The following is a 26074-nucleotide window of genomic DNA, read 5'->3' on the forward strand; positions in this document are numbered from 1 at the left end:
TCAGTTCTATATACAATCCTTGCTATTATACAGTGGGTTATAATAATAAAAAAAGAAATCATTATGCACAATATGGTTGAACATTTGTCAATGCCATCTCTCCCGCCCACCCTTGTACAATACAGGGATCGCATCGGCCATTCGACTAATTCGTTTTTCGTTCGTCTTGAATCATTCTTTTCATTACAAATGAAACGCTAACTTCTAGCACGGAGAGTGACATGACAGTAATCAAAGCAAGCAGTGGAAGAACAAACAGAAACCAGAGGGGGAAAACATAAATCATTCAAATACACATCAGTACATTTCAAACTGATTCCTCTAGTTTCCTCTGCTATTTATTTAGCTAACATGTAGATATGGTTCTGTCTTCCTATCATGTCAAAATGTACTGTCACTTTGCTCTCCCAACGACTTCATGAATAGTAAATTGATATACAAGTAGAGAGGCTGAAACTCTGCTTTATTGGGCCCAGTAAAAAAATTCTAATTTGAGCTCCACCTAAAACATGACCAGTTTAGGTAGCCAGGGTAAGAAACTTTACGTAATCCAGTGAAGATGAAGGGGGAGAGCACAGGCAGTCCAACAACTGTTACACATGTTCATTACTAACAAGTCTCCATCATGATTAACTCAACCCGCTCTCAACTAGTGGACCGGGCAGGATGACACACCGCAGTCACCCTCAACAACAGTCACACTGAGAATAACTGTGCTTCTCTTGCTTCAATACAAGCCATGAACACTGTCATATACCACATCAACAACAAAGAGATGGCCTTTAAAATGGGTAAAAATGTAAAATCACACATGGTAAATGAACACCAACTGTTGGACTTTAAACCTCCTCTGAATCAGGATCATGACAGAATATGTGACAGTTAAGAGCTAAGGCTGTGACAGATTTAGAAAAAAATCAAAAGAGGGACGTTTCATCTGCTCTTGGTTTCAACATTTCCCTGCATGGACACGTATAACCCTGGCATGAAGAAAAATGATAGGGAAGAAAAATCAAAAAAATTGTGCGTCACTTGGTAACTTCAGTACTGTATTATGTCAAATAAATGGCACTTAACACTAGAAATATCTTATAACTGTACAAAATCGGGTCTAGATAAGAAGGTGCATCTGGCCTGGCGTAAGGCAGAGCTCCTCTTCCTCTAGACAGTAAAAGATCAGAGGTCAGACTGTCACAACAGGCAGCCCCTAGAGACATTAGGAGTTCCATCCAAGAGACAGGCTTCCAGCAGGCCAGCTGGGGCTCACACTACAGCCACAGCCAGCACCGCCATGGACCAAGGGGCATAGAAACATTGATGGATTTTATTTGTCACCTCTTTAATGCAAGCAAATTCCAACTCTGATGCTGGGAATTTTGCCTTGAAGCAGCTTTAAGGTTGGTCTCCATCCACTCAAAGCGGACTAGGTCATGTTTCACTAGAACTGTGATTGGCGCTTGAGTTTGAGAGCACTAAAGAATGTTGGTGGCAAGACCAAATGAAACAGATGTTAAAGGAGGACGCCTCCACAGTAGGATTCTACACTCTTCTTCTCGAGTCCATTCTCGCCTGCCCGAAACAGATTCCTAAAAATGCCGTTGTGAACAAATTGACAACTAAGTGCTTAACATCCAAAAACATTCTCAACAAACACAGACATGGTTAATATAAAAACAGTGAGAAAGTGTCACTTGTCTCTTAGTGCCATTCATCACACCCACAGACCGCTCTCTCTATTGGATGTCTGGAGACCATATGCCACCACCGTCCTCCAATAACATTTCAAATGTATGATGACATCAGCAATGGACAGCATGTATACCCTGTAAACCCCCGAAGATAGATCATTGAAAATAAGAGATAAACTGACACCATCAAAACATTCACGATCAAAAGTACTAAAGGTCTCAGCTCACTTTCAAACACAGGACTGGACTGACTGGATTTAAAAAAGAGAAAATAAAATAAAGACATTGTTTTCCTGTGTTGTTTCCTCCTCCTGTCCATCATCTGATGCATTCTAACAGTAGTAGAAATGCACAGGCCGTCTGAACTCAGTGTCCACAGTACTGTACAATAGATGGCATGCCTGGCTACATGCCTGTCCGCCTGCCCTCTGCACAGTGAAATGACCCAGTGTAGGAAGACCACTTCCCTAGCAGACCTTTCCAAACAGAACTCTGTGTGGTTCACACCCTGTCCATGGGGTCACTGGCGCAGAGCGAGAGAGACAGACAGACAGACAGACAGACACTTCTGTGCTGATGCATGTCCACTCTGGTTGGGTTTGCTGGTCAGAGGGGGCAGCAGGCTTCTCCAAGTTGAAGATCCAGGTTGAATCCCTGTTCAGAGCCCTGACATGGCCGAACAGAGCAGGCTTCCTGTACAAGCAGAGGACACATCCATCCTTGACCAAGGCAAGTGAATCCCTCCGCAGGCCAAATTAAAACACATGAGCATCAGATTATGGGTCCGTACCAAGTCCCTTCCACAAACCGTAGAAGACACTAGAACAGTATACAAACAAGCGCATGAGTTGATGTGTTCGTATCAATAAGGCCAGTAAGAGGGGGGAAAATGAAGTAAAAAAACAAGTGATTTGTCCTTTAGAGTAGTCCTGGAGTGACTGCATACACTGAAACACAGAGCAGCAGTGTTTCAGCACACCCCCATCGGTGCTTGTGATCGTCAGTCAGCTGTGTGAGATGGGAGGCCCAGAGGTCAGGTCCTGTCGTACTCCCTTGCTGGGTGGAGATGGAGCTGTAGAGTGGAATGGTCGTTGTGTGTGTGTGTGTGTGTGTGGTGGTGTGTGTGTGTAGTTGTGTGTGTGTGTGGCGTGTGTGTGTGTTGTGTGTGTGTGTGTGGTGTGTCAGTGTGTGCCTGCAGCAGCAGTGGAGGTGTTAGTTTGGCGGGTGCTGATCTGTTCCATGGCAGAGGGTCCCTCACTTCACTGTTACACAGCGGTCTCATACTGAGAACACAGCAGGGGCTTAGGCTCCTCCTCCCAGGACCGCCCTGTCCCTGAGCCCCTAACTGGCCAGAGGTGTGGGGGAGGGGTTTTGACACCGCATGCCACTTGGGAAAACGCATGGTCGGGGGGTTACACGGGAAGGTGTGTGGAGCCTGCAAGAGGAAGAACAGCAACAATATAAATCCTTCGAGTACTGACCATGATGCCATAGGCAGCAGAATTGCAGTTCACAGGGGTTTAAAGTGGTGATTGGTTTCCTGTCTTTTATAACAGTCCTAGTGTAATCATGAGCAGTGAGGGAGTGATAGAGGTGAGCAGAGGTGGTGAGAGGTGCAGTGAGAGATGAGATGTTGATAGGAGGTGAGAGGGGCAAGAGAGTGATTGTAGAGGTGACGAGGGGAGTGGAGATGAGATGTTAGCGAGGAGAGGGCAGTGCAGAGATGAGAATGTTGATAGAGGTTGAGAGGGCAGTGAGAGATGAGATGTTGAGGAGGAGGTTGAGAGGGCAGTGAGAGATGAGATGTTGATAGGAGGTGAGAGGGGCAGTGAGATTGAGATGATGATAGAAGGTGACAGATGGGCAGTTGAGAGATGAGCAGTGTTGATAGGAGGTGGAGAGGGGCAGTGAGAGATGAGATGTTGATAGGAGGTGAGAGGGGCATGGAGGAGATGAGATGTTGATAGGAGGTGAGAGGGCAGTGAGAGATGAGATGTTGATTAGAGGTGAGAGGGGCAGTGAGAGATGAGATGTTGATAGGAGGTGAGAGGAGGCAGTGAGAGATGAGATGTTTGATAGGAGGTGAGAGGGCAGTGAGAGAGTGAGATGTTGATAGAGGTGAGAGTGCAGTGAGAGATGAGATGTTGATAGAGGTTGAGAGGGCAGTGAGAGATGAGATGTTGAATAGGAGGTGAGAGGTGCAGTGAGAGATGAGATGTTGATAGGAGGTGAGAGGGGCAGTGAGAGATGAGAGGGGCAGTGAGAGATGAGATGTTGATAGGAGGTGAGAGGGGCAGTGAGAGATGAGAATGTTGATTGGAGGTGAGAGGGCAGTGAGCGATGAGATGTTGATAGGAGGTGAGAGGGGCAGTGAGAGATGAGATGTTGATTGGAGGTGAGAGGGGCAGTGAGCGATGAGATGTTGACAGAGGTGAGAGGGGAGTGAGAGATGAGATGTTGATAGGAGGTTGCAGTGAGAGATGAGATGTTTATAGAGGTGAGAGGAGCAGTGAGAGATGAGATGTTGATAGAGGTGAGAGGGGCAGTGAGAGATGAGATGTTGATACAGGTGAGAGGGCAGTGAGAGATGAGATGTTGATAGGGTGAGAGGGCAGTGAGAGATGAGATGTTGATAGAGGTGAGAGTGCAGTGAGAGATGAGATGTTGATAGGAGGTGAGAGGGCAGTGAGAGATGAGATGTTGATAGAGGTGAGAGGTGCAGTGAGAGATGAGATGTTGATAGGAGGTGAGAGGGCAGTGAGAGATGAGATGTTGATAGGAGGTGAGAGGGGCAGTGAGAGATGAGATGTTGATTGGAGGTGAGAGAGGGCAGTGAGCGATGAGATGTTGATAGGAGGTGAGAGGGGCAGTGAGAGATGAGATGTTGATTGGAGGTGAGAGGGGCAGTGAGCGATGAGATGTTGATAGGAGGTGAGAGGGGCAGTGAGAGATGAGATGTTTATAGAGGTGAGAGGTGCAGTGAGAGATGAGATGTTGATAGAGGTGAGAGGTGCAGTGAGAGATGAGATGTTGATTGGAGGTGAGAGGGGCAGGAGAGATGAGATGTTTATAGAGGTGAGAGGTGCAGTGAGAGATGAGATGTTGATAGAGGTGAGAGGGGCAGTGAGAGATGAGATGTTGATAGGAGGTGAGAGGGGCAGTGAGAGATGAGATGTTGATAGAGGTGAGAGGGGCAGTGAGAGATGAGATGTTGATAGGAGGTGAGAGGGGCAGTGAGAGATGAGATGTTGATAGGAGGTGAGAGGGCAGTGAGATGAGATGTTGATAGAGTGAGAGGTGCAGTGAGAGATGAGATGTTGATAGGAGTGAGAGGGTCAGTGAGAGATGAGATGTTGATAGGAGGTGAGAGGGGCAGTGAGAGATGAGATGTTGATAGAGGTGAGAGGTGCAGTGAGAGATGAGATGTTGATAGAGGGTGAGAGGGGCAGTGAGAGATGAGATGTTGATAGAGGTGAGAGGGGCAGTGAGAGATGAGATGTTGATAGGAGGTGAGAGGAGCAGTGAGAGATGAGATGTTGATAGAGGTGAGAGGTGCAGTGAGAGATGAGATGTTGATAGGAGGTGAGAGGTGCAGTGAGAGATGAGATGTTGATAGAGGTGAGAGGTGCAGTGAGAGATGAGATGTGATAGAGGTGAGAGGGGCAGTGAGCGATGAGATGTTGATAGAGGTGAGAGGTGCAGTGAGAGATGAGATGTTGATAGAGGTGAGAGGGGCAGTGGGGGGGGCAGCCAAGTAACCTGTGGAGGAGGGCCGGTCCTCCCAGACACGGTTGGTGACGGGCGTGCGGCGGTTGGCATCCCCCTCAGAGTGGACAGAGGACACAGAGGAGGGTCTCTCCCCCCCTGACAGGCCCGGCCCGGGGGATTTGGCCTTCCGTCCGTTAGAACGCCCGCTGCCCTTTGGTTTCCCCCCAACTACACAAAAAGAGACGGAGAACAAAACACAGCCCTGTGGTTTAGTGGCCAATTCTATTCACATTTATCTACCATACATCTGAAGTTACAACTGTGACAAACTAGTCTAGCAAAGCTGAAAGAATGAATAATTCACTTGATTTGTTACACATACATTACTGTTTCATAATGGAAATACTGAGCCCTCTGAACACCAGTACATACAACCCAGCCAACAGCCCTGCGACTCGGATTGGAGGCTTATGACAGAGGGAGATTTACGAGGTAATATCACACCTTGCAGTGAGTAAGAGTCCTCCGTCCGTCCATCAGCGGGGAGCATAGCGGGAGGCACACTGGCAACCATGGGGTTAATAGCATTGGAGGAGGGAGGGCGCTCCTCGGCCTGGTCATCATACTTTCCCATCAGGGCCTTTCTGATAATGGCCTCCAGCCCTATGGTGTTACCGGACACCTCGGGAGCCGGGTGGCTGCGGATACTCACAGGTCCTGAGAGGCAGGAAGTGGCAGGGGGAAGTTAGAGAGGGCATTGAGTAGCGGGAGAGAGAGCGAAAGAGAAACATAGATAGAGGTTATGGTAAAACAGAAGACAAATGGAAAAGGGCCAACATGAGAATGGAGGAGTGAGGGAGAGAAAAGGAAGACGGGGACAAGAGAAAGCAAGAAAAGGGAGTGAGAGAAAGAGAGTGGAACAGCAGAGAGGGGAAGAATAAACCAGTCAGCACATCCTCAGAGAGATGAAGAGAGACATGTTGGTTTGTGCTGACGCAGCTTTCAGTCTGTCAGTGGGCATTATGTAGGTTATGAGCCTCCAGAGGATAGCCACAGCAGAGAGAGGTGATGGACTCTAAATAACATCCAGCACGTAGCTACTGCTCTCTCCAGTCTCCTGTGAGTAGCCATGCTGATGCACATGCTCCGGAGCCGCAGCCAAAAGCCTAGCTGTGTCAGCTAGGGGCTCATCAGGGGAACGTGGCCATATGTATACCAGCTGGAGGAGAACCTCTCTGCTGTACCATGCTGATCTATACCACAACAGAGTCACATAAACAGAAAATCTAGCTAACAGTCTACCGTGCATAAATCACAGAAAAACTACTACTCTAAGCACGTTATACAACAACATTGTGGTTGAGAGTAACAATAATCCACCTCTCCCCACTAATATCCCACGATCATTTCTAGAAATGCTGCATCTTACCTGCAGTGGTAGAAGCAGGCATGTTGAAAATCTCTGTTCCTGGCTGGCCAGCATCTGTAAATAGAAACATAATATTTTTTAAAGCATATTCTCTTTGTCAATGAATATAGTATCTACAGTACTACAGTATCAATGCTGTATGCGGTCACTGTGGGGGTGGGACTCACTGAAATCAGCGTCACTGCCGACCACGGTCATCTTCTTGATCATCTCCTGTTTCTTGGACTTGACAATGGCCGAGGTGCTCTCAGTGAGCTTGCTGAAGAAGGCTGGGGGCTGGGAGGTGCTGGGAGGGGAGCGAGAGCCCATGCTGTGGGGAGATGACCACATCTAGTTAGCGTCTGGAGAACTACTGTACTACTGCTTCCTACACTACGGCTATTACCCTCATTTTTTTTTAATCAAGAGTAGTCCAGAGATTGATTTCTATCTGTGCGAGGAAGGGAGGTAGGGTGAGACCTTACCCCTGCTCGTTGGGGTAGGAGGCCCCTTGTGTCTCTGGTTCAGACATGGCTCCTGCAGGGGACACTGGCTCAATGCCGTCTGCAGACATACTGACAGGTGATGCCTTGGGCTGAGGAGACCTAGGACACACACGCACACACACACTAATAAGCCACTGGAGTATAGTAGTTAATATTCAACTTCTACATTTCCACATGCTGGTAGATATATTATACATAACATGCTGACCACACCGCTCGGTTTACGCCTGCGAGCGTTGCAAAATAAATGTACACATACATGTTACTCAATCATTGCATTCAAAGTGCTCGCGCTCGTCAACGAGCCTCGGCCTAGCCAGGCGCTAACATAGAACCTCTCCCATCTCCTCGTTGGTGTTTANACACACACACACACACACACACACACACTAATGAGCCACTGTGGTCTGGCTGAGTATGCACAGTCATCTACACAATATTCAATATCAATTCATGTCAGTAATATTTCGGTATCTGCATTTCCACATAGGATTAAACGTAGTACATAACATGCGACACTCATAGGAAGATACAGAGCGGTGCCATATACAGTATAAAACCTGGGCAGTACCTGTCTCGGGCACGATCCCCTCCGGCTCCCTCTGGAGTGTAGCGAGGCCCCTGGCTGGGCTCCTGGGAGGCAGGTGGGGCCTGGGGGGCGCTGGGGGGCCGGGTCAGGTCCAGGACAGAGTTGCTATGGTAAGACTGCTGCATAGGGACCTGCTGCTGGGCCTGCTGGGTCTGCCGGGTGTAGTCCTTGGTGATCACCTCCTGTTCCCCACACACATCACAGATACAGGTCAGACACAGCATCTCTCCTTCCGTCCTGTCTGCTTCTCATTCCTACAGACTTTAAGAAGAACTGGACTGGAAATCATCTTTAAGATGGTAAATGTCACAGTGATATGATATAGTAAAATATATTCCTGTAGTTGTGTGGGGGCTTACACTGATGTGCTGGGCCAGGGTGACCACCCTCTGGCTGCCTTTCGTCAGGGGGGATTGCTGGCCTGGGGACAGCCTCTCCTCGGAGGGAGAACGGTACGGACCGTGCTGCTCCATGGGCATCATCTTCTGTTGAACTGAGGGGACAGGACAATACACACACACACACACACACACACACACACACACACACACACACACACAAACACAGGGTGGTGCCCACAAGCGCACACACACACATTAAGCAGCACCACCATGTACACACAAAGGGGACAAAGAAGGTGAAAATTAAGTTTCCTGGGTCAGTTTGAAGAGGCAGCTTACAGGAAGTCTATAACTACAGTGTATTAGTATTCCCTGTTTCTAAAGGTGAAAACTGACGAGAGCTTGTTGTAAAATGATAGAACAAACAAATATATAAATTTGTTAAGTCCATTATGTGCACAGCATACGGTGTGCCCGATAAACATTGCGTAAGTGACACATCTGCTGTGCATAAGAGCTCAACGGTAGTTTTCCTGCTGCAGAAATCCTCTGTCTCTACAATGTGTTGTCAGCCAGTGGCGTTGGATGTGTCAAGCTACTTCAGAACACTACAAACTTATTTATATACTGAACTCTCCTCAAAGGAGAGAAGCATGAATCACTGACAAGCTTAGAGGTGACATAAAATGGCAACTCAATACTAGGAAGGTGTTCCTATATATATATATATATATATATATATATACGTGTGTGTGTGTGTGTGATTATATATATACATACCTCTCACAGCATGTTATACCACAACACTCATCTGACCTCGACATGCACACACTTTCCCTATAGGCATGTCATAAATATTGATGTGGCACATAGCTTTACAAATGGAAAAACAAGAAAACAATATTGCATTTCTAATGATGGAAAAGCCGCGTTGAGCGGTTTGCATGTGGAAAAATCAGAATAAATTACAGTGAGGCGTAATAAGGACATGCAGAGATTTGGGGGCCAGAAGCTGCAGCACCCCCCTCCCCCAGGATCTTTTTATGGGTCTCTCCACCCCCCGTTACGCCCTCTCCCTGCCCCCCACCTCCACCCTCCTCCAGAGGAAGATCAACGCTGTCTGGAGCTCCGGAGAGGTTGTTTGTCTGTCTGGTGGCTGATGGGGCGTTATTCTCGTGATGCACCCTGGCAGGCTCGCCTGACCGTTTCCTACTACATTTCACACTGGTTTATATTGACACTGACTGACACACACAACCTAAGCTTTCTCTTTTGTCATTCAGGTAATCTAGCTAGCAATATTTGCGCCTTATTTCTGGAACATTTTGTGAGGCGAATATCTGTAAGGAAGGTGTCATTACTATGAATCAAATACTTATAGAATTACTATGCTCATCATAAACCTTCTAACATTACATTGATAGATTGATAACAAGGCTACTTTATTTAGTTTCTAATATGGAACTCTTGAATGCTACAGGTGAACTAAGATTACAATATGAGGGGGGAGGGGTGCCACATGGTAAAGACAGCCACATCCTCAATAAAAAGGAAATTAAAATAAGCAGCAATGAATGTTACGTTGAAATCTTCCAACCACTGAGCCATCTATGAATGATACCTTAAAGGGCATCTAGGATCTCTCTCCAAGGAAATACCAATTGGGTTCTGTATTTGTACCATAATAATGGTCAATACATAGTCATTTAATAAAAATATATAGTCATTTAATAATTTGATTTATCCAGCTCGTAAGCTGCTTTCATCTCCTAAATATTCTGTCTAAGTAAGCTCAAGTTTAGACTTTTTCTACTTCTCAATGTCAAAACGTGTTAAATAATAATTAGATGGTCACGTTTGGATATATATTTTTTTTATAGTTCTCTACGTTACACAAAAAAATAGCATAGCGTAGAAAAGAACACAAAAAAATAAATATGTCCAAAATTATTTGGACTGATTTGATAATGCCCAACCACCACAGCGTGCAATAGGCCACAGACGGACGAGGGGAGGGTCTGGGTGATGAGGGGACCCTGGGATCCAGAGCGTCTTACCATCACTGGCGCTGTTGGCCACGAGCGAGCCCGTCTCTGGCATCCCCGTTTCACAAGAAATTTGACGCATGATAATCGCGTTTATGAAGTTGGCCGCAGTCATGGTGGTCTTACCGAGTGCTCGGAGCTCTTGTTCCTGAACGGACATCGGTTTGTTTTGAGTCTTTTCCCTACTAGGTGTGCCACTTTCTCCACGGCCAGCAGCGTTATCCGACTGGGGGGGCAGCAGGTGAGGGGGTCGCCCTGAGTGGTGAGAGGCTGAAGAGCCCTGGGGGTAGGGGCTGGGGTAACCCCCTTGGTTAGGGCTGGCCAGCTTGGGGTCAGATTTGCTGGAGGATATAGAGGGCCCATGTTGATCTTGGGTGTGTTTGGGAAGGCCTCCCCTACTCTTGCCCCCATCCCGGCCCATTTCCTTAGAGTCCATGCTTTGTTGGTAGCCGTAGCCTGGGTAGCGATTTGAGCCTGGCATGGACCTGTCAGAGGAAAACAAAAATCACTAAAACAGTCAGTAAACATGCCAACCACAGACGAACCCCCACCACCATCTGCACATCATATTTAGAAGAACCACAGAAGAAGGCACGTGCAGTAGGAGATACTTAGCCATGTATCCAACCATGCATGTCACCAAGCAGGTTACCTTAGCACAGAGGGGTTGTTGTGGTCGCTGACAGGCAGACTCTTGCCCCCAGTGTTGTGCAGGACGCTGGGCCTCTGCTGGACACTGTCCTGGGTGCGAGGGGACACCGGGGAGTGCTGGTGGCCATAGCCAGAGTGGGAGGAGGGCCTGACACTACCACCTGAGCTGTGCTCTGTGCCTGAGGGAGGGAGGGTACAGATACTTTACACACAGCACAGAGCTCATATCATCTCATTGAACAACAGCATAGACATCCAACACAGACCATGTGCAGTAAATGTACTACTATCATGGTAATAACATAATAGTGTAATAATTGAATAGCAGAAAAACAGACAGGCAGTGAGTGGGTCTATATCTTCACACACCTGGTCTCCAGATGGGGGCATGTTCCACGTTGCCGTGAGAGATCCCCTTCTCTCTGTCCCTGTCCCGCTCTCTCTCCCGTTCTCTGTCTCTGTCCCGTTGTCTCTCGCGATCCCTCTCTCTCTCCCTCTCCTGTTCCCTGTCCCTCTCGCGGTCTCTCTCCCTCTCCCTCTCGCGGTCTCTCTCCCGGTCTCTCTCCCGCTCGCGGTCAGCAGAGGACGGTGTGCCGTGCTGCTTGCTCATGTGTTGGGGCCCAACTACACAGCACAGGAGAGACACAAACAAAACACAGATGAGTCCGTCACACAGCATCACATTCAAAACACAGAACGCTGGCTGGTGTAGAGTCCAGTCCAGTACCTGGTGAGATGGGAGAGGAGGTGTATGGCTGGCTAGGGAAGGCTCCAGGGATGTAGGTGATGCGGTCCATGGGGGAGCCGGAAGACCCTGCAGAGGGAGGGACCAGGACAGGTAAGTGTGGCACCTGAGACAGATCGATGATCCCTGGGAACAAGAAGAAAGAACAACACTAGTCAAAACTACAGACTGCACTACACTGGTCCAGCTAGGCTACTTTTTGTGTGTGTGTGTTTGCACCATGACCAGAGTGAGGCTCACCGCGCGGGGCAGCAGAGTAGGGCAGTTGGAGGGGCTGGTCCCGTGGTGAGAGCCCCCTCAGCAGGTCTGAGCGCTGGGCAGCCATGGCGGCGGCTGCAGGCCACTGGTGCATCTGCTGGGAGGTGATGTAGTCGTTGAGCAGCGTCTGGCGGTTCTCCAGGGCCGCCGTGTCGGGGAAGCCCCGGATCAGGTAGGGGTAGGGGTGAGGGTAGCCAGGGTTAGGGGCCAGGTGGCGAGGCAGGTAGTACGCTGCTAAATGAGGAGGAAGACAAAGAGACCATATAAAGCCATCATATAGTCACATACACTGTCCCCCCAACCACACAGAAAGAGCAGTTATTGAAGGAGCTCCTATGTAGAACTGTACAGTGGACACGAGAATGGTCCAGTCGTGTACTATGTACCTGGGTCGATGGGGATGCCCTGACGCAGGGCAGCAGGGTCAAAGGCCAGGGGGATCTGGCCTCGGTACACGTCAGCCCCCAGACCCTGCAGCAGACGCTCGTACGACGCCAGGGACGCCTGTTGTTGGGCCTGTTGTTGGGCCTGCTGCTCGGCAACGCCCGGCAGCGGTGACTTGCCGGAGCTCATCTCCCTAGGGGTGGGTGTGGACTTGCGCTCCTGAGGCTGATTCTTATTGGAGCCTGGACCACACAGAGGAGAGACAGGAGAGAGAAGGATGCTTCAGAATACAAACACAGTGGGCTTCACATGAGCTTCACATGAGCTCTTTTCATTTCAACCCAGGGTGAAAAACAATCAATGCGTTACAATCGGACAGGTTCTACGACAGTGCACAGTCCGGTGTCAGTGTGTGACATACCTTCATGCTGCCGCTGGCCTGATTCTCTGGACAGGGGGGATCCTCTGTGAGAAGGCCCAGTGTAGGGAGCCCTCATGCCACCCTTGTGTTCCTCGTAGCCAACGGGGCTGTGGTGGGCCTTGCCACCCTGTTCGCCCCCCATGGCCAGAGGCGAGGAGCGGGCCATGGAGCTGGCCGTGCTGACCACAGCGCTGGGCCGACCCTTAGGACCTTCCTCGTAGCGGCCCCGCTGCTCAGGCCCCCGCATCTCCAGGTGAGGGGGCATGCCGTAGTGAGAGCGTGGGGAGCTGGCGATGATGGAACGAACGTCATGCCCCTTCCTTAAGCCACCCTGCTCCTGCTTCATAGGAGCACCCTGAAAAAAGGAAACACTGAATATCTCTACCAACAGGGACTTTTCTTGCTTTTATTTCCTTGACGCACAGTGCATCTACAGTGTGACGTTCCACTCACCTGTGCTATGATGCCATCTTTGCCAGCCTTGGCCATCATCATGCCATCGGGCATCTGTCGTAGCTCCTCTCTGGGGATGAGGTGGATGGATCGGCCCCCCTCCTTCACGGTGGGCACCATGCCGTCTCGTCCCTTCATGGGGTCAGCCATCTGGCCAGGCCCTCGGGGCGGGGAGCCCTCTCTCTTCATCTGCTTGGGCTCTCGCCTCATGTAGCCATCCTGGGGTTCCATGTGACGGGGGATACCTGGGGGGAAGAGGAGGAGGGGTGGAACACAAACACACAGGAGTTCAAATTTGAAGTCAGACTGGAACTTTTTTGACAATTAACTTCTCTTGAGCGATTGTACAACTAGGCGAGGTGACCATACCCTGATGCAGTGTATGGAATATAAAAAAATTGTGGGTCTATTTGCTTACCCTGTGAAATGGAACCACGGATGTGGTGGGTCGGGTGTGGGCTGTCTCTCTCATGGGGCATGGCTCTACCCATCAGACCTGAAGTATGTGCGGGAGTGAAGAAAGAGTAGCATTTTTTACGTCCTTGTAGGACTCTAGTCTATGTAAAGTACATGCTAGAGCTCTTAGAGGGTAGCGGACTCCTCAACTTACCCTCACAGTTGGCTGCAGACAGAGAGTCCCTCATGGGCAGCCCCCTGGAGATCCCTCCCTCCATGACATCATAGGGGCGCTTCAGCCCCAAGATCTCCCCAGGCTGGCCCCGGCTGTCTTCTTTAGGGTTCTGAGAGGGTAGGCCTGAGGTGAACACGCCACAAACAACAGTCAATAGAGGGCATTGAGAGGTGGCTTTAACTCTTCAAGACTAAAGGCGATGCCTCTGTTCCTGTTGTTACAGTATGTACACTACTGTTCAAAAGTTTGGGGCCACTTAGAAATGTCCTTGTTTTTGAAAGAAAAGCACATTTTTGGTCCATTATAATGATCAGAAATACAGTGTAGACATTGTTAATGTTGTAATTGACTATTGTTGCTGGAAACGGCTGATTTCTTATGGTATATCTACATAGGCATACAGAGGCCCATTATCAGCAACCATCACTCCTGTGTTCCAATGGCACGTTGTGTTAGCTAATCCAAGTTGATCATTTTAAAAGGCTAATTGATCATTAGAAAACCCTTTTGCAATTATGTTAGCACAGCTGAAAACTGTTGTCCTGATTACAGAAGCAATAAAACTGGCCTAATTGATCAATTTGATGTTATTTTAATGGACAAAAGATGTGCTTTTCTTTCAAAAACAAGGACATTTCTAAGTGACCCCAAACTTTTGAACGGTAGTCTAAGTGTAGTAGCACGGTGTTTCTAGAAGGTTAGAGAACTGACGGTCATAGGTGAGGATGTGTCCGCTGATGCCCTCATAGACCACGTGTCCTTTGGACAGGGCCTCGTCCCGCTCCCTCTCTGCCCTGCTGGGATTGTCTTCCGTGATCAGACGGGTTATGGTCCCCTTGTACAGAACGTCAGCCGGGGTGCCCTGTGGAGGGAGGGACAAACGCAGAGGAACACAACAGCCAATCACCCCACAAGATACAGCAGATGTCAGTTTAACCCTTTCATTGCTCGTTGTTGTAAGATGCATATTTGTCCTGAATGTTATTTTTTTATTGTGACGATGATTAAGATCATACGGATCGTTTATCGTTCACTGATGCCAATCGGAGAATTGTGTGGCAATTGTTGTTATGCGCGTGGATGTCACGTTATGATTCAACGAATACAGAGCTTTATGTCCCGACCGCTGCTGCAACAGAGCCATCACGCTAAACAAATTGAATAGCTCACTACTATACCAGCAGCAGCGTAGTCACATAAGAACACAATTTGTGTCTCAGACAATACCCCCCACACACACTCTGCAGTGCTAACACCAGGTGACAGAACGGCAGCAGCGGGTTTGGTCAGGGCTATTGAGTCATATCTCTGGCACACTTTCAGTGCGAGTCAGATTTGCGCCATGGCTAGTGAGGGTTTACGTAAGCCTGCTGGGAGGCTGAGAGAGAGAGCACGCACAGGCCTGTCCCCCCCCAAAAACGCCTTTCGTCAACTAACACTTTTTTTACCCACCCTTACTAGCTCTGACTTTGCTGATAGCTCCTTTATTGAGGGAAAATGTACATACTATAACTGTGATATGTGGGTGTCCCTCCTAGTTGCCTTAAAATAAATGCACTAACTGTACGTCACTCTGCTAAATGACTAAAATGTACATGTCAAATGATATTCGAGGGGGGGGTCGGGGGATAGTGACGTCAGATGCCAGACCATAAGTGTAGTGTAGGGGGGGGGCGGGTTGGGCTTGTCTCACAGGATCAAGTGGCCTTGACAGACACAAACACCCTTCCTATCTCCCTTATCTACCCTCAGCATCCAATGTCATCAAGGGAGATGCGAGAGACCTACGCACCCGATGCCGCAAAGCTTATCTGTACACACACACACACCTCATTGACAGATAGGCTTTCACTCTGCCTAGCAGTCAGCTAGACAAACAAAGGAGTCGCCGTGCGACATCCCCACCCACTCTGATTATATACGACCTCTCACCTTTCCCTCAGTTATCTATCTGGGCACATATAATCTCATCCCATTTCCAGGCCAGTTGGCTGAGGGAGTTATTACATCAGGCTGAAGACCGTGCGTATCAGTGACGGGGCTTAGCGAGTGGAGAGAGTAAACAGATAAATCAAGTAGGGAACAGACGTGGTACAGTGTGTACCTGTTGCTAGGGCGACAGGGAGCAGTCAGAGCCACGGTTATGTCACACCAGTCAGGATCAGCAGGGAGATCCTGCCTGCCTGTTGCCACAGCCTTTACCCAGCCTAACTTTCCAGCCTGGGCTCATGACCTCTCAACACGCCTGTGTCGTTGTCCTCGTTTCATTTGGAGACGTACAATAAACAGTCCGGTGAGAATTTTAGGCCAAAGCTGTTAGTCATGATAATAAGTACGGCCCAGTTAGCACAGCGTTGAGGTCGGTGTGTTGCTCTTACCTGGGTGATGGAGCCTCCTCGGTAGGAGATGGGGGAGTCCTGGTGAACTCTGGTCCCAGGGATGCCCTTCGTGATGCTGCCCCCCTGCACCGCTGGCATGGACCCTGCAAATTCAACACATCCAGGAGAACAAAGTCCGGGCTTTACACTGGCATGGAGGTCTGTTTATGCACCAATAACAGAGCAGAGAATCCGTATGAGCAGAGAACAGTGTACCGACAGAGGGGTGTGTAGTGTATCTAGCTGTGAACTCACCACGTCCAGCGTTGGCGTCGTGGGGCGCCCCCTGCGTGGACAGGTTCTCTGCCTGGGAGGACGAGCACCGCGGGGACAGCTGCTCCTGCTTCACCACGGGGTAGGGACCTGGTGTGTGCGAGTCAGAGGGGGACAGTGTGAGATAAGAGCAGAGAGGAGTGTGTGTCAGTGCAGAAAGCCCAGGACACCCAAACGGAGAATTGAAGGTTAGGGTAAGAAGAGGGCAACTCACCAGCAAACCAAGGCTGGGAATGCTGCACCCACTCCAGACACTTGGACTCACCCACTTTCCTCTGATCCATCCAGGACAAACCCATCTGTGCAGGGGGCATCTTCCCATGGTCCATCCCGTGAGCCGGGCTATGCAGCTGCACTGGGGTTCCCTGCGAACCACACAGCAACAACAGTGAGCATAGTGCATGGCAACACTCCATTCACTTTCCCCATAACTTCTAAATGGGTGCTACGATTCTCTGGAGAAACGTTAATGTACTGTACCTGTGTGATAGACCCCCCTGGCTTGTTGGAGGAGATGAGAGGGGGTGGCTCTGGCATGTGGAGGGGGCGCACCGCTGCCAACCTGACGCCATCCTGCTGCAGACCAGGGGGCCCAGAGTGTCCAACCTGCTGGAAAGCTGAGATCACAGACAGATACTTCTATATGGATACAAATATAGACAGAGCAGGATTGGATAGGAAATAACAGTTAAAGGGGATTGGCTAAGGATAGCGCAAAGCAAGGGGGCATAACAGTGAAATGGGAGCTGGCACCTGAACTACAGGGGATGAGGGTCTGATGATGCTGCCCTGAGGACAACAAATTCAACAAACATTTCCCAACAAAGTACGGTATGGGAGCCCTTGTGGTTAGAGACAGCTTGTAGTGGGACTCACAGGAGTTATAATGGAGCAGGTGTTGATCGTGGCTGAGCTTGGCCATGTCTCGAGGGGACATTGGGTAGGGGGACATGACAGGCCGGCCCAGGGTAGTGGCCCTCAGGTCCTCTGGCCCCACCGCCTGCTTCTTAGGGTCTCCGTGTGGAGAGAAGGCCCGGGACTTATCTGTAAGATGGGACACACAAACACACACTCAGCAACTAGCCAATCCTGGCCCTTACCAAAACTTTCTGGAAGCCGAGAGCCATCCCTTGGCCAGCACTAGCTTGTTATGCTCCTCCTTATCATCATCATAGCAAGGAGCGCAGCCAGCCACACAGCAACGCTGCTCCACACAGCCATCTCTTGTGTTTAGAGTACAAACACACTGCCAAACCCATTGCTAGTGTTTAGTGTACACACACACAGTCAAACCCCGCTAAGGAAGTGAATTTAGCTAGGCGTGTGTTGGCCGAAGGGGTATGAGTTAGGGATAGAGCAGGGCGGGGTGTGAACCTACGTAATCCGTGAAGTAGAGTCTGCAGCCACCTCTCGTTGCCTTCCAGCTCTGCAGGGACACAGACATACTGCAGCTGATCACATACCCGGTACTCACATCATCACACTCATACATACACTCACACATGTCCATGTGACTCGAATCCCTACACACATAGGCTACCTCCTCAGTTTACTGTATTGTGACTCACACAGAACACCGTCCCCCCTTGCCACTGGGCTGTGTTTTCTCCAGGGTTCATAACAATAGGAAATCCTCCAGTTACATAGGCCCTGGTCCCGGCCTACCTCGGCTTCTTTAAGGGCCCCAGATGGAAACTCTTCAGTTCATCTTGTGTCAACATCTTCTAAATTAAGACTAGGTCTAGACAGGTCAAGCAATTAACATGGAGCACAACTCTCTAAGGATATCCAAGACTGAACTCAACAACCCGACACAGATCCCGCTGCACGGGGATACCAAAGATCAATACCAGCACTACACCAAACAGTGTAGAACTGACATAATTCCCCTCAAATCAGCACGTAGCCTAATAATCTAGAGCCAAGGGAGTTGGGTTTAGACTGAGCAGAAGGATGAGAGGAGCTGAAAAGAGAGAGAGAGAAAAAGAAAGCAAGAGAGAGAAAGAGAGAGAGAGGGAGAGGGGGAGGGAGAGAGAGAGCTGGTGTTCGTACCGTCCTTGTCGCTGGTGGAGGGGCTGCGTGGGCGGACGCGGGGGCTGCTGATGTTGTGGGGGTCTCTGTCTCCCTGCGCTGGGTAAGGGTGCTGTTTGCTGGGCTGACCTGCATGCTGCTGCTGCTTGGCCTCCTGGGAGGACTCTCCGTGGGCCATGGTGATCTGCTGCTGGTAGAGAGCCAGGGCATGGGGGGGCAGCACGGCCTTACCAACCCCACCCCGCGGGCCACCCTCCGGGATCTGGGGCATCTGCATAAACAGTAGAGAGGCATGGTGAGTAGCTAATACACATCCAAAAACTAACCTTACACACATCCAATGACCCTGTTCCTCTTATTGTTCTCCTTAATGTCTGGCATCTTGTTCCTCCTCTGGGTCAATCTATCCCATCTGCTCCAGATGGCCTGCTTATCTAATACAAATATGTCTTTATCATTTACCCGCCATGTTGTTATCTGTGGAAGCAGCAGTATTGTCATTACAGGAGGGCTGGCCTTAATACTACTGACAGGGGTAGAATAACCAGGCTGGACATATCTAAGGATTTATATGTGACTGTATACCAGGCTGGACTTACAGTTGAAGTCGGAAGTTTACATACACTTAGGTTGGAGTCAATAAAACTCATTTTTCAACCACTCCAAATTTCTTGTTAACAAACTATAGTTTTGGCAAGTCGGTTAGAAAATCTACTTTGTGCATGACACAAGTAATTTTTCCAACAATTGTTTACAGACAGATTATTTCACTTATAATTCACTGTATCACAATTCCAGTGGGTCAGAAGTTTACATACACTAAGTCGACTGTGCCTTTAAACAGCTTGGAAACCACGCAGCCGTCATACCGCTCAGGAAGGAGACGCGTTCTGTCTCCTAGAGATGAACGTACTTTGGTGCGAAAAGTGCAAATCAATCCCAGAACAACAGCAAAGGACCTCATGAAGATGCTGGAGGAAACAGGTACAAAAGTATCTATATCCACTGTAAAACGAGTCCTATATTGACATAACCTGAAAGGCCGCTCAACAAGGAAGAAGCCACTGCTCCAAAACAGCCACAAAAAAAGCCAGACCACGGTTTGCAACTGCACATGGGGACAAAGGTCATACTCTTTGGAGAAATGTCCTCTGGTCTGATGAAACAAAAATAGAACTGTTTGGCCATAATGACCATTGTTATGTTTGGAGGAAAAAGGGGGATGCTTGCAAGCCGAAGAACACCATCCCAACCGTGAAGCACGGTGGTGGCAGCATCATGTTGTGGGTGTGCTTTGTTGCAGGAGGGACTGGTGCACTTCACAAAATAGATGGCATCATGAGGCAGGAAAATTATGTGGATATATTGAAGCAACATCTCAAGACATCAGTCAGGAAGTTAAAGCTTGGTCGCAAATGGGTCTTCCAAATGGACAATGACCCCAAGCATACTTCCAAAGRTGTGGCAAAATGGCTTAWGGACAACAAAYHRKAYGMWWTMGAGTGGCCATCACAAAGCCCTGACCTCAATCYTATAGAAAATTTGTGGGCAGAACTGAAAAAGCGTGTGCGAGCAAGGAGGCCTACAAACCTGACTCAGTTACACCAGCTCAGTCAGGAGGAATGGGACAAAATTTACCCAACTTATTGTGGGAAGCTTGTGGAAGGCTACCCGAAACGTTTGACCCAAATTAAACAATTTAAAGGCAATGCTACCAAATACTAATTGAGTGTACGTAAACTTCTGACCCACTGGGAATGTGATGAAAGAAATAAAAACTGAAATAAATAATTTTCTCTACTATTATTCTGACATTTCACATTCTTAAAATAAAGTGGTCCTAAGACAGGGAATTTTTACTAGTATTAAATGTCAGGAATTGCGAAAAACGGAGTTTAAATGTATTTGGCTAAGGTGTATGTAAACTTCCGACTTCAACTGTATATGTGACTGTATACCAGACTGGACTTATAAATCCTTAGATAAGTGACTGTATACCAGGTTGGCTCTCATATGCTCTCCAAGGATGGAGAAGACTAAGATACAGGTTGCAGGGCCTGACGACAGTGTGTAAAGAGACGAGGGGTTAAGTGGTAAGACTCACAATAGGGGGGATGGTCGCAGCCCTCTGTTTGAGCTGCTTCAGGTCCATGGGCTTCTGCAGGGGGGAGGAGATGACCCCATCATGAGCATAGTTTAGAAGGCTGGGCCGGTTTGGGGACGTCATCCTGGAGAGAGAAATAAAAAAGGAGGGAATGAAGAAGAGGAAGGAACGAGACAGAGAGAGAGAGAGCGAAGGGGAGGAGGGAGGAAAGAGAGAGAAAAAGAGCAAAATAGTGTGAAAGAGAGCGAGAAAGAGAGCGGAGTGAGAGAGAGAATGTTAGAGAGAGAGATAGAGAGAGAGAGAGAGAAAGAGAGAGAGAAAGAGAGTGCGAGCCAGAGCGCGCACGCGAGAGATCGAGCCCGCGCAAGAGAGCGAGAGAAAAAGAATGAGGGAGGTAACTAGAACACACTTTCTCATTCAGTAGCCTGCCAATGGATGTACCACACATTCCTTAATATGGCCATAGCCGGGCTTCTCTTATTTACTTTTCCCATAAACACGGATTGACCCTGAGCAGAACCTCGCACTATGAAAACACAAAGAGAGCAGTGGGTCTGACTGCTTTTCCATCCCACGAGCCCAACCACCCATCCCCTACTCACAGATACACACATAAAAACACACACAGATACTCCGGAACACACACATGAACACCCACACACACAATGAGAGAAACTGGGGCGCACACACACACACACTCCCTCCCATTGTTTGCTTTGGCACAGAGGGCAACGTTCCCCTAGGCTCTGCCAATACATGCAGTCTGCTGTCATGGAAAAAACTGAACAAATACTCTGCAAACACTGCAGGACGAATCCCCACTTCTGTCAGCCCACATCTTTGACACACACACATTGCGTCTGCAGGCACGCACACACAAACATCTTAGAACTTGGACCATAAACCGAAAATGATCAACACCGACCCAACCGGCCAGTTAGAGGACAGTTTACTGATATAGATAATGATAATAAGTTGCCTTAAAAAAATCTGTGAATATAGGCGATTGCTAACAGGACAATTGAGCTACAGCATTCAAAGCAGTAGTAGTGGTTTTAACGGTAATACACTGAACAAAAATATAAATGCAACATGCAAAGTGTTGGTCCCATTTTTCATGAGCTGAAAAAAGATGCCAGAAATGCTCCATATGCACAAAAAGCTTACTTCTCTCAAATGTTGTGCCAAATTTGTTCACATTCCTGTTAGTGAGTATTTGTCCTTTGCCAAGATAATCCATCTACCCGACAGATGTGGCATATCAAGAAGCTGATTCAATAGCATGATCATTACACAGGTGAACCTTGTGCTGGGGACAATAAAATGGCACTCTAAAATGTGCAGTTTTGTCACACAACGCCACAGATGTTTCAAGTTTTGAGGGAGCGTGCAATTGGCATGCTGACTGCAGTAATGTCAACCAGAGCTGTTTCCAGAGAATTTATGTTGTTCTGAAACGAAGCTGAAAATGTTCCAGTTCTTCCATGGCCTGCATACTCACTAGACATGTCACCCATTAAGCATGTTTAGGATGCTCTGGATCGATGTGTACGACAGCGTATTCCAGTTCCCGCCAAAATCCAGCAACTTTGCACAGCCGTTGAAGAGGAGTGGGACAACATTTTACAGGCCACAATCAAAAGCCTGATGAATTCTACGCGAAAGAGATGTGTCGCGCTGCATGAGGCAAATGGTGGTCACACCAGACCTTGACTGGTTTTCTGATCCAAACCCGTACCTTGTTTTTAAGGTATCTGTGATCAACAGATGCATATCTGTATTCCCAGTCTTGTGAAATCCATAGATCAGGGTCAAATTAACTAAATTACTATTACCTCGTTGCACTCACTTCTGTCATCATGAACTGCTTTGAGAGACTAGTCAAGGCTCATATCACCTCTACCTTACCTGACACCCTAAACCCACTTCAATTTGCTTACCGCCCCAATAGATCCACAGACGATGCAATTGCCATTGCACTGCCCTATCTCATCTGGACAAGAGGAATACCTATGTAAGAATGCTGTTAATTGACTCTAGCTCAGCATTCAACACCATAGTACCCTCCAAGCTCATCATTAAGCTCGAGGCCCTGGGTCTGAGCCCCGCCCTGTGCAACTGGGTCTGAGCCCAGCCCTGTGCAAGTGGGTCCTGGACTTCCTGACGGGCCACACCCCCAGGTGGTGAAGGTAGGAAACAACACCTCTACATCGGCCCACATGGATGCGTTCTTAGCCCCTTCCTGTACTCCCTTGTTCACCCATGACTGCGTGGACACGCATGACTCCAACTCAATCATCAAACTTGCAGACGACGCAACAGTTGTCATTGTTGATAATCAGGCCTACAAGACAGACTACATGGAGGAGGTGAGGGCCCTGGGAGTGTGGTGCCAGGAAAATAACCTCTCACTCAACGTCAACAAAAGGAGATGATCGTGGACTTCAGTAAACAGCAGAGGGAGCACCCCCCTATCCACAGGACCGCTGTAGAGTATTGCCACAAATTGCCTGACAACTAAGGGCCTGCAACTCCTTCACCCAGCCCCGAGCCCTTCACCTGCAACCCCTCCACCCAGCCCCAGCCCCAACCCCCCACCTGCAAACCCCCACACAGCCCTGAACCCCACCTTCAACCCCCGCCACCCAGCCCCGAAGCCCTTCCCTGGCAAAACCCTCCACCCAGCCCAGCCCCCAACCCCCACCTGCAACCCCCACACAGCCCTGAGCCCCACCTTCAACCCCCTCCACCCAGCCCTAAGCACCCACTGCGCAACCTCTCCACCCAGACTTGGCCTCTTACCTGGCAAAACCCGCTCCACACAGCCCAATCCCCCACTTGCAATCCCTGCACCCAGCCCCACCTGCAACCCCTCCACCCAGCCCTGAGCCCCACCTTTCAACCCCCTCCACACAGCCCCGAGGCCCCCACCTGCAACCCCTCCACCCCCCCGAGCTTTCGACCTGCAAACCCCCTCCACCAGGCATGAGCCCCCACCTGGAACCCCCTGCACCCACCTGCACCCCCTCCACCCAGCCTAAAGACCCACTGCCAACCCCCCACCCAGCCAAAGACCCACCTGCAACCCCTCCACCCAGCCCTAAAGACCCACCTGCAACCCTCCACCCACCCTAAAGACCCACTGCAACCCCTCCACCCAGCCCTAAAGACCACTGCACCCCTCCCACCCACCCTAAGACCCACATGCAACCCCTCCACCCAGCCTAAAGACCCACCTGCAACCCCTCACCCAGCCCTAAAGACCCACTGGCAACCCCTCCACCCAGCCCTAAAGACCCACCTGCAACCCCTCCACCCAGCCCTAAAGAACCCACCTGCAACCCCTCCACCCAGCCCTAGAAGACCCACTGCAAACCCTCACCCAGCCCTAAAGACCCACCTGCAACCCCTCACCCAGCCCTAAAGACCCACTGCAACCCCTCCACCCAGCCCTAAAACCCACCTGCACCCCTCCACCCAGCCCTAAAGACCTACTGCAACCCTCCACCCAGCCCCAAGCCCCCACCTGCAACACCTCCACCCAGCCCTAAAGACCCACCTGCAACCCTCCACCCAGCCCAAAGACCCACTGCAACCCCTCCACCAGCCCCACCCCCACCCAACCCCTCCACCCAGCCCCGAGCTCGACTGCAACCCTCCACCCAGCCCTGAAGCCCCCACTGGAACCCCCTGCACCCAAGCCCCCACCTGCAACCCCTCCACCCAGCCCTAAAGACCCACTGCAACCCCTCCACCCAGCCCTAAGCCCCTACCTGTTCTTCTCGGTGTTCTCCGACTCCTCGACCTCGTCAGCGCTGCAGGTGGCGCTAGAGTCACTGTCTGCATGGGAGCCCGTCTTGGGCTCGTGGTCCCTCTTGGAGCTCTTGGAGGAGCTCTTGCTCTCCTCTGCCTCTGCAGTGGTGGGCTTTCTGTCTCCGTCTGTGGATTCACTGGGTAGCTCCTTGCTACAATCCCCTGCTTCAGTCTTCACCTCCTGCTTGATGGCCTTGTCCCCATCTCCTGGGGGCTTTTCATCTCCTCCCTGGACCATGTGGGAGCCTGAGGCCTCCTTGTCCCCAGGTTTGGAGCCAGCCTTGGCCCTACCGCCACCCTCCTCTTTAGCCTTGCTGTCCTCAGAGGAACGCGGAGAGGGCAGGCTCTCTGTGTCCGAGCTGTTGTTAGCCCCACCTGGTACAGGAGAGAGAGGAGAGTGAGATAGAGAGTGAGATAGAGAGTGAGCACGTGAGAGACAAAGGGAAGACCGCATATATTATATGGGCTGCCTGGCTAGGTAGTAACCTACAGTAAATCATGTTATATCCTCTTGTCCCCTTTCACTCCGATCCCTCTCTCCCTCTCTGTGCCCCTTCTTTCTCTGAAACCAGATTTATAAAGTGCCACTTTTACACCTAATCAGGTTGCACTGTACAATGAGGGAGAACACAAAACCCAATTGTGATGATGGAAATCCCCTGGGGCTTCCCAGCTCTATTATGGTAACAGACTATTGGTGATTGTGTATCAACAAACTACTAGTGTACATTATTCCCAGGGTCCGATAATGTTCTCCATGGTTACTAGAATGACGAGGCATAACAGTAAACAGTCTTGTCGACGGTTCGTTATCAACCCGGTATTTAAATGAGTTGACCAGAAATATGAGCAATCAGCCAGGGTCCAAAAGAAAATTCTAGAATTTACAACAAAAATAAACTCTGATTTTGCTAGGTAGACCGCTTCTGTAAATGTTTGCTACAGAGCAAACACCTACTTAAATAATTGATCTAATGTCTTAGCTATATGTTTCTCATCCCCATACGTCCATGTGGTCAGCCTGTCTTTCTATTCTCACATCCAACTCCATGTTCAACACAGACATTCTTGTGATGCTGTTAAAAGTCCATATTGCACTTCATTCATTCTCCCTTCAGCATTCCAGAGATGTCTAAATCTAGAAACACTGCCATCACATGATATCACCATGAAGATATTACCTTCAAATGTATTGAAAATGGGTTCATAAACTAGTCTTAAAGTGTACATGGCTGCTTTCTGATCAGTCCATGTGAATGAGTGATTGCGAGTTTGAGTATTGTGACAGTGCTTATAAACTGTTGGTATACTGTCAATGGGGTCCCTGTGCTCTCCGACGCTGATTATTGTAGTATGTGTGTGTGTGTTGTTCCTACCTTCTCCATCCTCGGGAGCTTCCTCTTCGTTGCCGCTGGCCCCGGAACCCTCCATCTCCTCTTCCTCGGCAGCAGACGGGGCGCTGGCCTCTTCACTTTGTAGAGCTTTGCCTTTACGGCGCGCCTTACGCTCTCTCTCCTGGGTGAAAACCAACACACACTAAATACCGCAGGCTGGGAACAACACACTGATAACCACGAGGTAAATGTGCCTACTGCTGTCTGGCACTTAGAGAAATGGCCTGCTTGGTTGGTGCATTACTTAGCTCAG

General features: G+C 49.5%; 1 protein-coding gene across 1 annotated transcript in view; it reads right to left on the minus strand.

The window, feature by feature from the left end:
- Positions 1-26074, minus strand: part of LOC111958137 (nuclear receptor corepressor 2) — a 131495-nt gene that overhangs the window by 4808 nt on the left and 100613 nt on the right. The window contains exons 19-47 of the mRNA XM_070437103.1: positions 25804-25942; positions 24388-24802; positions 20615-20738; positions 18532-18781; positions 17858-17905; positions 17356-17523; positions 16960-17096; positions 16694-16844; positions 16462-16569; positions 16207-16310; positions 14540-14690; positions 13808-13951; positions 13616-13693; positions 13198-13442; positions 12745-13099; positions 12326-12565; positions 11922-12173; positions 11664-11807; positions 11306-11560; positions 10938-11115; positions 10298-10770; positions 8259-8392; positions 7882-8081; positions 7290-7409; positions 6993-7135; positions 6826-6879; positions 5901-6113; positions 4990-5624; positions 2947-3123 (exon numbers count right to left, since the gene is read on the minus strand). Of these exons, the coding sequence (XP_070293204.1) occupies positions 2947-3123; positions 4990-5624; positions 5901-6113; positions 6826-6879; positions 6993-7135; positions 7290-7409; positions 7882-8081; positions 8259-8392; positions 10298-10770; positions 10938-11115; positions 11306-11560; positions 11664-11807; positions 11922-12173; positions 12326-12565; positions 12745-13099; positions 13198-13442; positions 13616-13693; positions 13808-13951; positions 14540-14690; positions 16207-16310; positions 16462-16569; positions 16694-16844; positions 16960-17096; positions 17356-17523; positions 17858-17905; positions 18532-18781; positions 20615-20738; positions 24388-24802; positions 25804-25942 (5835 nt within the window). The remainder of the gene's footprint in view (positions 1-2946; positions 3124-4989; positions 5625-5900; positions 6114-6825; positions 6880-6992; positions 7136-7289; positions 7410-7881; positions 8082-8258; positions 8393-10297; positions 10771-10937; positions 11116-11305; positions 11561-11663; positions 11808-11921; positions 12174-12325; positions 12566-12744; positions 13100-13197; positions 13443-13615; positions 13694-13807; positions 13952-14539; positions 14691-16206; positions 16311-16461; positions 16570-16693; positions 16845-16959; positions 17097-17355; positions 17524-17857; positions 17906-18531; positions 18782-20614; positions 20739-24387; positions 24803-25803; positions 25943-26074) is intronic.

The sequence above is a fragment of the Salvelinus sp. IW2-2015 genome, linkage group LG33 (genome assembly GCF_002910315.2).
Source record: "Salvelinus sp. IW2-2015 linkage group LG33, ASM291031v2, whole genome shotgun sequence".
NCBI lineage: Eukaryota > Metazoa > Chordata > Actinopteri > Salmoniformes > Salmonidae > Salvelinus > Salvelinus sp. IW2-2015.